Source organism: Gouania willdenowi, chromosome 11 (genome assembly GCF_900634775.1).
Source record: "Gouania willdenowi chromosome 11, fGouWil2.1, whole genome shotgun sequence".
Taxonomy (NCBI): Eukaryota; Metazoa; Chordata; class Actinopteri; order Blenniiformes; family Gobiesocidae; genus Gouania; species Gouania willdenowi.
This window is the reverse complement of record NC_041054.1, coordinates 13136024-13149898: the sequence shown is the minus strand read 5'-3', so window position 1 is coordinate 13149898 and position 13875 is coordinate 13136024. Positions and strand designations below refer to the sequence as shown.

The following is a 13875-nucleotide window of genomic DNA, read 5'->3' as shown; positions in this document are numbered from 1 at the left end:
AAGTCACTTCTGACAATGTGTCACGACACTATCGAGAATTCAGTCAACAGTGAACAGCATTAACTCGTGAGAACTTCTTGTACTTTTTTGACCCTAAGCTTTAAACTAAAATCTTTTAATCTCATGATTGTACGTTTTGAGCGAGAAAAAAAAAAAACAAAGAACATGTTTTTAAAAGCAACAATGTATAATCTGTTGTTTGGAGTCTATGACATTCTGATTTATACTGTTGCTTACAAAATATAGGAACTGTGCTTTTGACTGCGTTTGTGTGAGTAAAGAAAATTAAATGTTACCTGCTTGAGCTGCAGAGGGAGATATGATAACAGATGCAGGAGCCATTAGGCGGACAGGACCACTCCTCGCCCCAGTGTTGACCACCAAGGCTCCTGTCTGATCATAATAGGCTGCGGGGGCCAAAACCGGGTACCCTGGATAATGGAAAGAAAAACAACAGTTCAGTAATGCAGCTTTTCTTTTTCCAAACTATTTGGATGTGTCGTAAATGCATTTAGAGGGGGATTAGTCAGCCTTTAGTCAATAATAACATCCTGTTGTTTCTGCACTGTAAGAACAAAAGCATTATTTGTTTTGATGACTTCTACTCACCGGGGACACCAGCTGCCAACCCTTGGCCAAAAGCAAGCGCTGAATTTACTGCGGCTGCAGCAACGAGCTGATCATTCTGTTGACCCTGCTGACCTTGGCTGGGGGTTAAAGGTCGCTGGTTTCCACCAGCACGCATCACCTTGACAAAGAAGCAAAAGCAAGTATTTGAAAGGCCATAATCACTGTGCTCCAAATACTCAAGCACTCCATGAAAGAAGAGAGCAGGTTTCGACTGTGTAAGGTTTTTGGCCTTAATGGTTAAAAGATTGTCTGCACACCAACAAGCACGGTGGTGTGTAATAAACAGCCAGCATGAAAGTGTAGTGCAAACATCAGCATAATTAAGTGGCAACAGGAATTTTCTCCTCATGCTGCTGACTCTTAAAATCAATATGAGCTACAAAGTCTGTGTATTGTTGCAATAAGAGCTCAGTTTGCTCCATAAGACATGTGACATATTGAACCAGTGGTGACACAGTGTAATGTTTTTCTTTTTTTTTGGCAGCTGACAAACCTGCTGTTGATTCTGTTGACCCTGGCTTGCTGCCTGCTGATTGGCCGTGTTGTTAGCTGCAGCAGCCTGCTGCTGGAACAGATTGGCCGGGTAGACCCCCCAGGGAGTCACTCCATAGTACTGGTGAGGCATCACTGCCGGACCTAGGTACAAACAGATGTGCACCAAAAGGACATTAGGGGATTGTGTTAACTTTTGTTATTGCTTTTCAGCAGCATGTAAGCCATGCCGGCGGTATTTCCAAAACGTGCATTTCTCACCAAGTGTGGCTGCTGCTGCGAGTCCTGCAGCATAGGGGTCTGTTCCTGGGGGTGCAGCACTGATGATGTAAGGATTAGGAACAAATGCAGGAGCCAGACCTACAAAAGACATAAAGGTAAACATAAAACCAAACTAGACAAGAATGTTTTACATCATGTACAGCCAAATCTACTCTTTGAAAAATACTGAGATACAAATGCTCAACATTTGGTCCTTCAGTCCTTTATCTTGCAGATTTGCATGTTGATCGTCTCGTCATTCATATCACTAAAATGGGCCGGTGCAATAATTGTGTTTATATTAGGTGTGAATCAATTAAATAAATCTTGTAAATTTGTAAACAACACAGTGAATGCTCAGGTTATTGCAGAGAAATTGTGCTCGTTCTCAAACGTTTTATAGCTCCCATCTGTTGCGAGTTTGCCCTGACATTAGCCCATTGCTTATGAACAGCAGTAGAGACCCCCTGCTGGAGCCCTCCAGTAATTCTCCCAACACCTGCGGGGTGTTCCAGAAAGGAGGTTCAACAAACTGAGTCTATCCATAAACTCTGGTTCAACACTCTGGGTACCCGATTCCATTGGAGCTGGTATGAAGTGGGTCAATCAACCCTGAGTATATAAACCTTGGTTTACTTATGTGCACAAGCGTGATAAAAAAGCCATCATAAATGGAGCAAAAAGATAACACAAACTACCATGGTAACCGCCTGGAAGAGTGATTTATTCACCCCGATGGGTGAAATAAGCAGGTGTTTGTGGAATATGAGCCTGTTCTGAAGGAGTGTTCACACAAAATGCCACCAGTGATTATAGTAGCTTAAATCGCCTGTGATAAGTCCCTTGAACATTGTGTGGCTTTTTGGTCGCTTCATCACTCCATCGCTCCAGTGATGACAGGGGAATAATATGAATAGAATGTGCCTGCAGAGCCGAGGCTGCTGCCTACAGAGGGCTGATCACTTCTTCTACACTCAGAATTTGAAAGGCGTATTCAAGAAGTATGACACTTATTTGGCCCCAGTAAGTAGAGGAAGTGTACAGCCCTCTCAGTGCAGCCTCGGCTCTACAGACAGTGACGGCCGGTTGACGTTGGATCATTTACATTGATTTTGAATATAATGTAGTCGCCAGAGTTGTCTGGAAATCCCCCCCCAAAAAAAAAAAGAATAACGTTAGATTCCAAGCGCGCTTCCTGAACCATTGCGCCACGTAACATTCATATTTCAATTCTCGCTCTATGGTCAATAAGTATACATTTACATACGTTTACATTTGCCACAGGTTTGTATATAGAGGGATTTTACTATAAATGTCAGTAGACATTTTAATGCAGATCAACCTTTCTGATTGCTTTGCATATAGAGCCTTTCACCAAATGATCTGCATCCACAAGGTTATAAAGAAAACTAAATTTTTCCAAAAAAAAAAAAAACGTAAAGCAGCACAACATTTCTAACAATGTGAATGCACGTCTGTGGTGTGTGATGTTACAAATGTGTGTCAGAGAAGAGTGTCAAGGTTAATTAAAGTGTTCATTGAGGAGCGGTGATCATGTGGGCAGAGCCAGGGAGAAACCCAGGGTTTCTGATACAAAACCTGAAAGTGAGCAGGTTCAGTTTACTGAGAATGTTACCATGGTGACATACAATAATAGAACTTACCCTGCATTCAGGAATGGATTACTCGTTGGGTTTCCCTCATTTGAGCCCAAACATACTCAGAATTTGAACATAACCCGCTTTCTGAAATACCCCTCAGGACTGATAAATGTGTTGTAATTTTGAACACAACACATTGACATAAATCTAGTATATATTTGCACTGACTAGCAATTAATTGACAATGTAAATGGTTACTAGCTAGTTTGATAAAGTTTTCCTGTCCTGTATTTTATGTGTTTCAATTAAGTTTTTTTTGTTTGTTTTTAAAAGTTTGATAAATTGTCGTAAATTAACACTCAAAAAGCAGGGGAAAAAGTGGGCGAGTGTCTGTCATTGATAAGCAAGGCAAGGCAAATTTATTTGTATAGCGCATTTCATACTCAAGGCAACTCAATGTGCTTTACATGATAAAACATTCAATTGTTTAAAATCAATAAGAACATTAAAAATCATCAGTAAAATCAATTAAAATCATCAGTAAAATTAATTAAAATCATCATTAAAATCATCAACAAACACATGACATCATCAACATAACCAAAAATCTCTCTCTCAATCATATGCAGTAGAGAAAAAAAGTGCCTTTAACTTTGATACAAGCAGTTTGAAAAAAACATAAGCAGAAAAAGTGTAGGGAGCCCCTGCTTTAGGTAAATAACATGAAAAAGTTACAGAAAAAACATCAGGTGATTAGTTTAGCCGACTTGAAGGGACATATTTTTAACCCACTTTCTGATATTTTCTATATTTTTAATGAAAACCAAATAGATGACTTCAAGCTTTGGTAAAATTTCCAATTGTATTCATTGCTTATGTATAGTACACTAAACATCAAGGAAGAGCCAGCTATATCTTTTGTAAAAGAAAATAAGTCACCATCAGAAAATCTCATGTTAAGACATTCTTGCTCTGAAATGCATCCCTTTCAGATACCTACCAATGTGTGGCTGCTGTGCTGCTGCAAGGGCATACTGCTGTTGCTGAGCTGCTGTTAACTGCTGCACTGCTAGGGCATTGTTCCTCTGAAAAAGCTGCTAACAGACACAAGGACAGGTGCACCTCAGTTGAATACCATCTGAACTGTGACCTCTGTGACAAATGAAATACACTTCTGTGTGAGTGTCTGTGGTTCTGACCTGTTGCTGATTCGTGTAATCAAACAGTCCCACAGTGGGTGCTGAGTCCATGGGCATCTGAGAGTTGTAGTCAAACTGAAGCGGCTCCATCACAGACTCCATGTGGTCCATGGTGACACCGCCTTGGTCCACACCGGAGAAGTCCTCAGGAGCTTTGGGGCCACCACCACCCATGGGTGTCAGACCCTCAGCCCCTACACCACCAGGGCCTCCCAGCAGGTCCCCCTCTTGGCCAGGGGCAGCCATGTTGACTGGTGGACGACTGAAGAGACAGGAAACAAGCAGTTTATCAGAATCAGAAAAAAAAAATGTATCCCTCTGGAGGAATTATTAAGGCAAAGAGCGGCATATTAAGTAAATTAAAGAAACAATAACAATAATGAATGAAACCAACACTAATAACAATAATTATACACACCTCGCAGAAAACAAGAAGGTCGTAAGGTAAACTGAGTAACAAAGTGCAAATGAATAATAAGGAGCCAAATGCTTATGTATAAGTAAAAAAATTAATTATAAAAATAAACAAAAATGAAGTATTTATACGTGTACAGTCAAACACTGTCTTCTGCAGAGTCACACAATCATCTCTCTCTGCATCTTGGTTCACAAGTACTCTTACCCATACTCTTTGACGTCAACATCAAGGCCGTTCTGCACAGGCATTCCGTTTGGATTAATGACGTCACTGATGACATCAGATTCAACTTCTGTCAATTCTTTCAATTTCTCTCCCTCAAATGTTGTCTTTGGCTTGTCTCTCTTCTCTTCTTCCACTTCGCCGTCCCTCTGGGAATAGAGAAACCACAAGACATATGACTGACATGTTACTTGAAAACAGTAATTAGTTAATGATTACTTTATATAATTAAGTTACTTTTCAAATATGTGACGCACAAAATATTAGTGTTTCTGTTGTCTTTTACAGAGTCAAACTCAAAGTAATGTTGTGTTGTCATTAAGGGTGAGTATTGGCAAGGATGTAGCAATACAATACGTATCACAATACAATATTATCACGATATTCTACCCACTTAATATCAAAATTAAACGTCCATCCATCCATCCATCCATCTTCTCCCGCTTAGCCGTTTCCGGGTCGCGGGGGCAGCATCCTCAGTAGGGAGGCGTTCAGGGGGCATCCTAATTAGGTGCCCGAGCCACCTCATCTGGCTCTTCTCGATGCGGAGGAGCAGCGACTCTACTTTGAGCCCCTCCCGAATGACTGAGCTTCTCACCCTATCTCTAAGGGAGAGCCCAGCCACCCTACGGAGGAAACTCATTTCGGCCGCTTGTACCCGTGATCTTGTTCTTTCGGTCATGACCCAAAGTTCATGACCATAGGTGAGGGTTGGAACGTAGACCGACCTGTAAATAGAGAGCTTCGCTTTTTGGCTCAGCTCCCTCTTTACAATGACGGACTGGTGCAGACTCCGCATCACTGCAGACGCCGCACCAATCCGCCTGTCGATCTCTCGCTTCATCCTTCCCTCACTCGTGAACAAGACCCCGAGGTACTTGAACTCCTCCACCTGGGGCAGAACCTCATCTCCAACCCGGAGAAGGCACTCCACCTTTTTCCGGTCGAGAACCATAGACTCGGATTTGGAGGTGCTGATTCTCATTCCGGCCGCTTCACACTCGGCTGCGAACCGATCAAGTGAGAGTTGAAGGTCACGGTATGTTGGAGCCAACAGGACCACATCATCTGCAAAAAGCAGTGATGCAATACTGAGGCCCCCGAACCGGACCCCCTCAACGCCCTGGCTGCGCCTAGAAATTCGTCGTTTACCAATGACATGGCACCGCTTACGTCAGTGACTTGAGACTACGGTGGCCGACTGGGTTATAATGCGCTATAAAACACCAGACTCCCAGCAACTATTAGCGAGACGGTTTCATTTAGTAACGCAGCCTGCGTGGGGAAAAATAACTAATCTAATTATAGTTTCAATAATAATCCCTTAATTTATTCGTTAGTTTGGAAAAGTAATCAGATTATAGTAACAAGTTATTGCTCATCACTGCATAACAGATTTTATGAACTTGAATGTTTTAATATCTGATGATTGTCTCTTATCAAATACAGTTTTTTTTTAATATAATGTAAATGGAAGTGTGATATGTTATGCAGCTACATTTTCCACTGTATAGTGTATTGCATTTTTCCTGTAATTTGTACTCTTTTAGGGTGTTTTTGAACATTCTGTCCAGGGACTACAGATGAAAAATAGCCTCCTGGCTAAATCTGGAACATTTTCTGTATGGATATTAATGTACACTGTCTCTGTTAAATAAACCAATAAAATAAATGAATAAATGAAACACTAGCAGACAAGAAAAATCAAGTGAGAATTGCAGGCTGACATGAAAATAATCGATTCTCAAAGTCCCTACACTGGAGAACAAATTCTAATGGGGAAAAAGAGTCGGTAATGGTGACATAAGCTGAGTGTGGAGCACAATAAATAAAGAAAAAAGTATTTAATTAATAAATGTCCAATCAAATGTATTCTAGGCTTACATAAGGTCCTTTTCGGAGGCAGGAATCCAGTTTGTCTGCTGGTGATGAGGACAGGACATACTCCACCATACTGACTCCTAGACCTCCACTTTCAGAACGTGGTGACATGACCGAGCCCACCCCAACCTCCCCTCCACTGTGGAAACCCTGCCCCGGCCGACGAGACACCATGATTGGCTGAGACACTGAGTGATCTGTAAAGAAAAAAATCAAATGAGAGGGACGTGATAATAGACGTTTATGGACAAAATTATGCCACATTTACGCCACAACTTGCTCAGGCACGAAAGTGAAAAATTCAGATGAGCTTTTTATCTTTTTCTCAAAGGTTGATTCTCAGCAGCTTTGGGAAAAATCCAACAAGAATAATGAATAGATTTGTTAGTTTGGAGCAATAGAACTCTGCTAACCTGGTGAGCCGTGGTACACTATGAAGCAAGTTTTCATGAAAAGAAAGAGCTTCCCTCCATAGATGGCATTTGGCAAAGTTGAATTAATGCAACAATTGACTGAGCATGTCTATATAACTCAGACTTTATTTGTCATCACTTCTACAGAAATAACTTCCCTGTTGGTTTGAAATGGAGGAAACCTCAAATGTCGAATTGGTTGGACATAAGACTTCACTTTAAAATCTGCCTTTGATTATAGTAGAAATCTGAATATACATTAGTACTTTAAACACACTGTTACAGTCAATTGTGGTTTCATTGTAGAAAACATATACAAAAATCATGCATTTACTGCTCATTTTAGCCAGCTAAGATATCACAGAGAAGGTAATACCTGAGGCACCCCATGCACTGTCTCTCCATTGGTCCAGGAAGATCCCTTTTGGTCCATCCTTGCCGGAGTCATCCGGCTCCCAGAACTTCTTACCCGTTAGAAGCTGCTGCAATGGCAGAAATAAGCATTATGTATGGCTTTTTTTAATTCTTTTTTTTTTTTTTTTAAAGAGGAAAGAAAGAGGAAAAAGCAAAGCAATGAGTCAATTTTATAGTCGGGTTATTGCAATATATTAACCCATATATTTGTAAATTTTCTTTGTCATTATCATTTCCAACACATTCATTCATGCTGTACAAGCAAATTCAAAACCACACGACAGAAACAGGCTGTTTTGTGTTTGAAATAAACCAAAACACATATTTGATTCTAAGCTCCTCAACTCAAAATTCATATTTGTAAAAGTTTGGCAACTTGCTGTTTTATTCATCTCAGTAGAAAACAGGTGGCATTAGCTACACATCTGTATTCCAACAACTTTGGTACACATGAGAAAGCATTTACAATAAATTATTTTGTTGATCATGAAAAGGGATTAAACACTCCCAATGGTCTCCTTAATAAAACAATTGCACAGTGGATAAAATAAATAAAAAAATCAATCTTGATTAAGTTTAACCAAGTTTTTCACCAGAAAACAAATGACTGAATGTCTAGAAAGTGTGGCAAAGCGACATATGCCCACTTCTGCCGATAATTCTATTTAAAATACTGCGCTACATGTTAGGGTTTGAGTAGTGATTGTGTTGTCCTGTGACTGAAACTGAATGCAAATACAGTACAGTATGTTTTTAATGTGTTAAGATGAACAAGCAGTCCAAATCATTATGACCCCATTCAAATCTGAAAAGGTACAAAAACAGGCTTAGCTGTGGGTATAATAGTCCAATTGGTGATGAGTTTACCTGGTGACATGTGACAGCAGAAGCACTGCACCAACTATATCACACATTTCCATGGTATTTTTCCCATTAAAGGGGTGGCTGAGGGCCTAGTACTGGGGCTAACATCGCTCTTGGACATGATCTCATGTGATTTCAGCCAAACTATCACGTTTTTGTAAATCATCTGAAGCATTAACAATGTCAAATTAATAACAGTTGATCTGCACCATAATTACCATGTTGGGTATGATATTCTGGGAAGTTTAAGGGACAGTAATGTTATCTAAATAGAGAAAGATGATGAAATGGACACGAAATGGAAAAGTGTATGGTGACACGGAAATGGATAAACCCTGAAACGGAATTTTACGGAACCCAAGACATGACATGGGAAAAACAAATTTAAATTGTGGCCACAAGATAGTAGTTTGTGGACACAAAATACTACTTTGTGTTTAACTTGTGCACAAAATAGTTGTTAGTGGTCACGAAATAGTAATTATTAATATTTGACATTACAAACTGTCCAAAAACTGGAGCTTGGCCATTTGTTGCATATACAGTTGCATAGCCAAGAACCAGTCACAGCGACCATGGGCACAGGAGCAGTTTCTTGGTGGATGGCCTTGTGTATTTGTCTGTATGCATTACTTCACTGGCTCATGCATCACCATTGAAAGGAAGCAATTTACCAAAAAGCAAACCAACAACTTTGACACATCCGCCCTACCTAACGTTTGCTGGAGCCCAGGAGTACTTATGGAAAACCAAACACTTTGATAAGTAAATATATCTTAATTAATAAAGCATTAAAACTGCAGTTTGCAGAATCTGTGAGACTGGAATGGAAAAAACCACACTCCCTTCTCCCAATGAGCATGGAAAGCAATTAACCCTCGTACTCACCTCCCCCATCGCCCGTCCCTCCAAAGCCAGAGCCTGAAAATCATGGTTAAGCTCGTCCATTGACCGCACCTTCAGACAAACACAGCACTTAGTGTGACATTGTTAGGAGAGTCATAAAAGCTTTATAGACATAGCAAGCATACCTTCCCCACATCCCCTAATTACTGGTCTGTTTGTAATTACCTTCAAAAATTATAGTAATTGATGTGGAGTTTTGTGAAGCTTATTGAAGTCTTTGTATACGGGAGGAAATTTAATTTTACAAAGTAGGTTTTTTAACAAACATTTCCTGCAGATGAACACAATGACTGAAGTGTAATACACCAGCAGACACACCTGGCTGTCGTGGATGTTGTCTCCAGTAGGCCAGCGATGTTTCCCAGGCTGTTCACCATGCTGCCTCTGGAAGAAATAGTCCACCATGGCATCATCCTGGGAACGCCCAGCACCCGCCACCCCCTACAGAGAAAAAAAGAACATACATGCTCACTCAAACAACACTCCTTTCTATAGAATACCTCTAGTTTAACCCAGTATAATCAGATCACAACATTCACACTACAGCAAACAACAGGGCTGGAGGTACACAATTTTTATACAAGTTTTCAAGAGATGAACTAACTTTATTGTCCAGCTATTTTTTTTTTAAATAGGCAGCCATTGCAACCACTGCTAATATCGGTCAGTTATTTAACTGTTTACTCAACCACCAGAGTAAGACATGAGGACCTGCGTTCGGACAACAAAATAAAAACACCAACACCGCAGATCCTGAACAAGCTGAGTTTTGAATGTAGGAGGTTATTCTTAAAGGTGTTATTTTTTTTTTTTTTTAAATGCTCGTCTGTGCCAGCCTCCTTCATACAAAAAGAAATTCACAAAACTAAGCAAAAACAAAAATCATGACAGATGAGCATCTTGAACAAAAAAAGAGAAATCTTCAATCAAAAGAGGATCCACAAACATGAGAAGTGGCAATAAACACTAATTATATATTAGAAAATAAAAAGTAAACAACTGAGATCTCGCATCAAGAACATCTTACTGTAAATAATGATATCTGTAAAACGTAAATGACAAATAAAACTTGTATTTGTTACCTAGTAATTAAAAGGAAACATTTATTTTGAACTAAAATCACTTACTCGGATACAGCCTTTAAAAAATGGAAACAGTTGGAAAAAAAAAAAAAACAAATAAAGTCAAGCTTTCATTAACAAGTCAGGCGTATAATCACATGACCTGGACGTTGTTCTGTGTAATCCAGATTTAAAACATCTGTACCTAACTGGGGTTATCTCAACTGGTGCCAAATGATTTTCGCAAGAGTGCACACACCTCATCCTTACAAGCCCAAAGTCCTTTAATTCATGAATACATTTAAGCTCTTGGTATCCGTAAAAAGGCAGTACCTGCTGGCTGGGGGGCGTGGCCTGAGGAGTCTGCCCTGTCGGAGGGGCATGTCCTCCGCTGCTCAGCACCACGGGCATGCTGGGAGATGTACTTCTATGGTGGGGGCTGAATGAATCCTGCCAGAGCACTGCTTTCCTCTTCAACACACACACACTGCTCATTCCACCACAGCCTGTTCACACAGAGAGGAAGAAACATTAGGCTCACATAGAAACTATTATTTGTTTAATTAGCTATTTGTAAACGCCCTAAAGGAAAACAAATATTAGCTCAAAGTATTGGATAAATTAAATATTTTATGGACTCTGGTGTGTTGGGAGTATTGAGATATTTTAAGATACTGAGCACAACATTGAATTGGTTCTGTATTGCGCACATAGCAGTCTAATGAAAATATGTCAATACATCTACCATGTACCAAATATTCAATCTTAAAACAAAAGTATAAAATAATGTCTTGTGTACTTAAGGTGAAAAACACCCCAAGATGCACCAAAGAGCTCCGTACTTAAAGGCACACCGTGGACTTTTTGACCTAAAGAATTGACCCATATGAGTTATTTTAAATGACTCCTCAGGCCAATATACAGCGCTTGACAGTATCAATGCTCCGAGCGGGGCTTCCCTCTTGAAATACCGACTATGTAACTTTGGAGGAGATGGACTGTCTTTCACCAGGTCATGTGACCTGGAGAATGCCTGGAAAATGTTTCACTTTACGGCAGTCACATGACCACAGGCTCGGATATATATAGTTCCCATGTGACGTCACAACATACGTGCATTTCCCAACCCGGTGCCATTGCTGTGGACAGCTGAAACAAGTTAGCCTCTGTTTACAGCCAAAAGAGCACAATATAGTAGTTTTGTGTTGGGCTAATGGTGCACTAATCGCCGCCATAGTTCAGTTACAGTAAACGTGGATTCTTTAGTAAGGGAAGTCGGCAAGTCAGATCTGTAACTTCGGGATAAGGATTGACTCGCGCCACATCTACAGTCTATGGGCTGGAGGAGCAGCCGCTACCGCCGCACTCTTCTCCCTGCCGCCGGAGAAGCGGGCCTGCCTCGCCGTGTCGATGGTGCTCGCCCCTTACTCCCTGGCCTCGCTGCCGTTGCCGGCCCCCTTAGCCAGGGTACGGAGGGAACGACCCGGCGTGTGCTGGGTGGCCTGTCTGCAACCGCCCTCCTCTCCCCGCCGCCGGAGAAGGGTGGTGCGGCGGTGGAGGCTGCTTCTCCAGCCCATAGACTGTAACCATGGCGCGAGCCCAGCCCCGCTTCGCACCTCAACCCTTACAGCCAATCCTTATCCCGAACTTACAGGTCAACTACTGTCTGCATACACAATCAAAAAACAAGGGAGGCTGGCCTGACTGTTTGTTGATTTTTGCAACAGCGCTGCAGCGTTTGTGGCCACTAGGGGCACTTGACGTGAAAGTTACAGGTCTAGCGCCCCTAGTGGCCACAACTCCACAAACATTGTAGTGGAAGCAGTGCAACAAGGAGTAAAGTGCTGTTTACAACCTAGTCTAAGGACTCCAGTTTTTTATTTTTCCCCAAATTTTTGGTTCAGAACACCAATTTCCTTGCTATTTCTGTTACATCCACTTCAATTTTTTTTTTTTTAATATTAACATGCTAAAATTTTCAAAATCATGCTAGAAATGTCTAACAACCAATATCTAAGTTACATCTTGTGTATAATTGTATTTTTTTATGCTTCAGAATCAAAACAGTGCTCTCAAATTGTGCCAAACAGTCACATGACATTTTGTTCTATATATTAGAGCTGAAGCTCTTTGCCCAAACCCAATGGGCCGGGTTAGGGTTCACTCTTAATTTCCATCATTTTACATGGGTTCAGGTGCTGCGCGGTAAATAAAAGGTCAGGTGATAGGTTTCAATTAGTCCGAGAAAGATGCGCAAATGGATGCTGAGGCGGTAAATCAAAAACTGGCCTCTAGAAAAAGAATAAATGTTTAAAGAAAAAAAAACAGAATTTGAATAATGTTGGTCCAACCCTTTGAAGCCCAATTATACAGCTCTACTATAGTACACATGTATAAAAAGTCTGCATCTTCCAAAATTTGCTGCACATTTAGGATATAACTAGGGCTGGGCGATGTGGCCTTTTATAAATACCGCGATATTTTTAGGCCATGTCACGATACACGATATATATCTCGATATTTTGCATTACCCTTGAATTAACACTTTGATGCACAAAATCACACCAGTATGATGATTCTATATGTCTACATTAAAACATTCTTGATCATACTGCATTAATATATGCCAATTTTAAACTTTCATGCAAAAAAGGGGATATCACAACTAAGTCAAAGTTGACATAACTGTATTTATTAAACAGTGAGTGGCTCAAACATAAAATTGTCAACACGTTCTGTGCAAAATTGTCACAGAGACATTTCAAAACAAGACATTAGTGCAGGATGCAACTCACATGGCATTTCAAAACACAAAATTAAAGTGCACTTTTTGTACATAATGCCACTACAATGTTTTAAAACAAATAGTGCCCTTTTGTGCATGTTGTCATTAAGATGACATTTCAAAACAACACTAAATTTAAGTGCACCTTTTGTGCATAATGCCACTAAGATATTTAAAAAAAAAAAAAATTTCCGCGAGTTTAACGGTATGGTCATTTTCAACACCGCACAGACTACAAGCTGCGATATATCGAGTATATTCGATATATCGCCCAGCCCTAGATATAACCATTAATTTTCTGGGCAAGATATAGTCAAAACGCCTTATATTATCTGAAAACATGTAGTTGACGGTATCCGTGTCCTATAACTACTTCCATTCCATTTTAATTGCGTGATTTCCAGCTGTTTTCTGTGATCAGACACAGAAAATCAAAGGCCCTTTTGTTTTGACTGAAAAATCACTCCCTGACTTTTTCTTTTACTCAGTCATAATTGCATGGCTTTGTTAAAAGATTGTGTGGTATTTTTGCAGGTGTCCGCGAACGAAGCATCAGAGTCTGAAAGAATTAAGTATAAGGCAGGAGAGCGCAGGCACGTTGGTAAAAGCGATGAGAGATGCAGTAGAGATAATTCCTGTACAGTAACTCACAAATTTGATGCTCTTCAAGTGACAATCTAAGTCCTGCAATGAATTTTCCCACAACTGAGAAAGATGAAAAAAAAGTT

At 40.4% G+C, this 13875-nt stretch overlaps 1 protein-coding gene across 4 annotated transcripts in view; it reads right to left on the bottom strand.

Moving 5' to 3' along the window:
* The window catches only part of pum1 (pumilio RNA-binding family member 1), a 29421-nt gene that overhangs the window by 11503 nt on the left and 4043 nt on the right, over positions 1-13875 (bottom strand). The window contains exons 2-13 of one of the 4 annotated variants that reach the window (XM_028461030.1): positions 10696-10868; positions 9620-9742; positions 9284-9352; positions 7494-7599; positions 6708-6901; positions 4806-4972; positions 4184-4445; positions 3985-4081; positions 1384-1482; positions 1124-1266; positions 610-748; positions 297-431 (exon numbers count right to left, since the gene is read on the bottom strand). In XM_028461030.1, the coding sequence (XP_028316831.1) occupies positions 297-431; positions 610-748; positions 1124-1266; positions 1384-1482; positions 3985-4081; positions 4184-4445; positions 4806-4972; positions 6708-6901; positions 7494-7599; positions 9284-9352; positions 9620-9742; positions 10696-10857 (1696 nt within the window). In that variant the 5' untranslated portion in view covers positions 10858-10868. The remainder of the gene's footprint in view (positions 1-296; positions 432-609; positions 749-1123; positions 1267-1383; positions 1483-3984; positions 4082-4183; positions 4446-4805; positions 4973-6707; positions 6902-7493; positions 7600-9283; positions 9353-9619; positions 9743-10695; positions 10869-13875) is intronic. The other 3 variants (XM_028461032.1, XM_028461033.1, XM_028461034.1) reach the window with 3 other exon arrangements.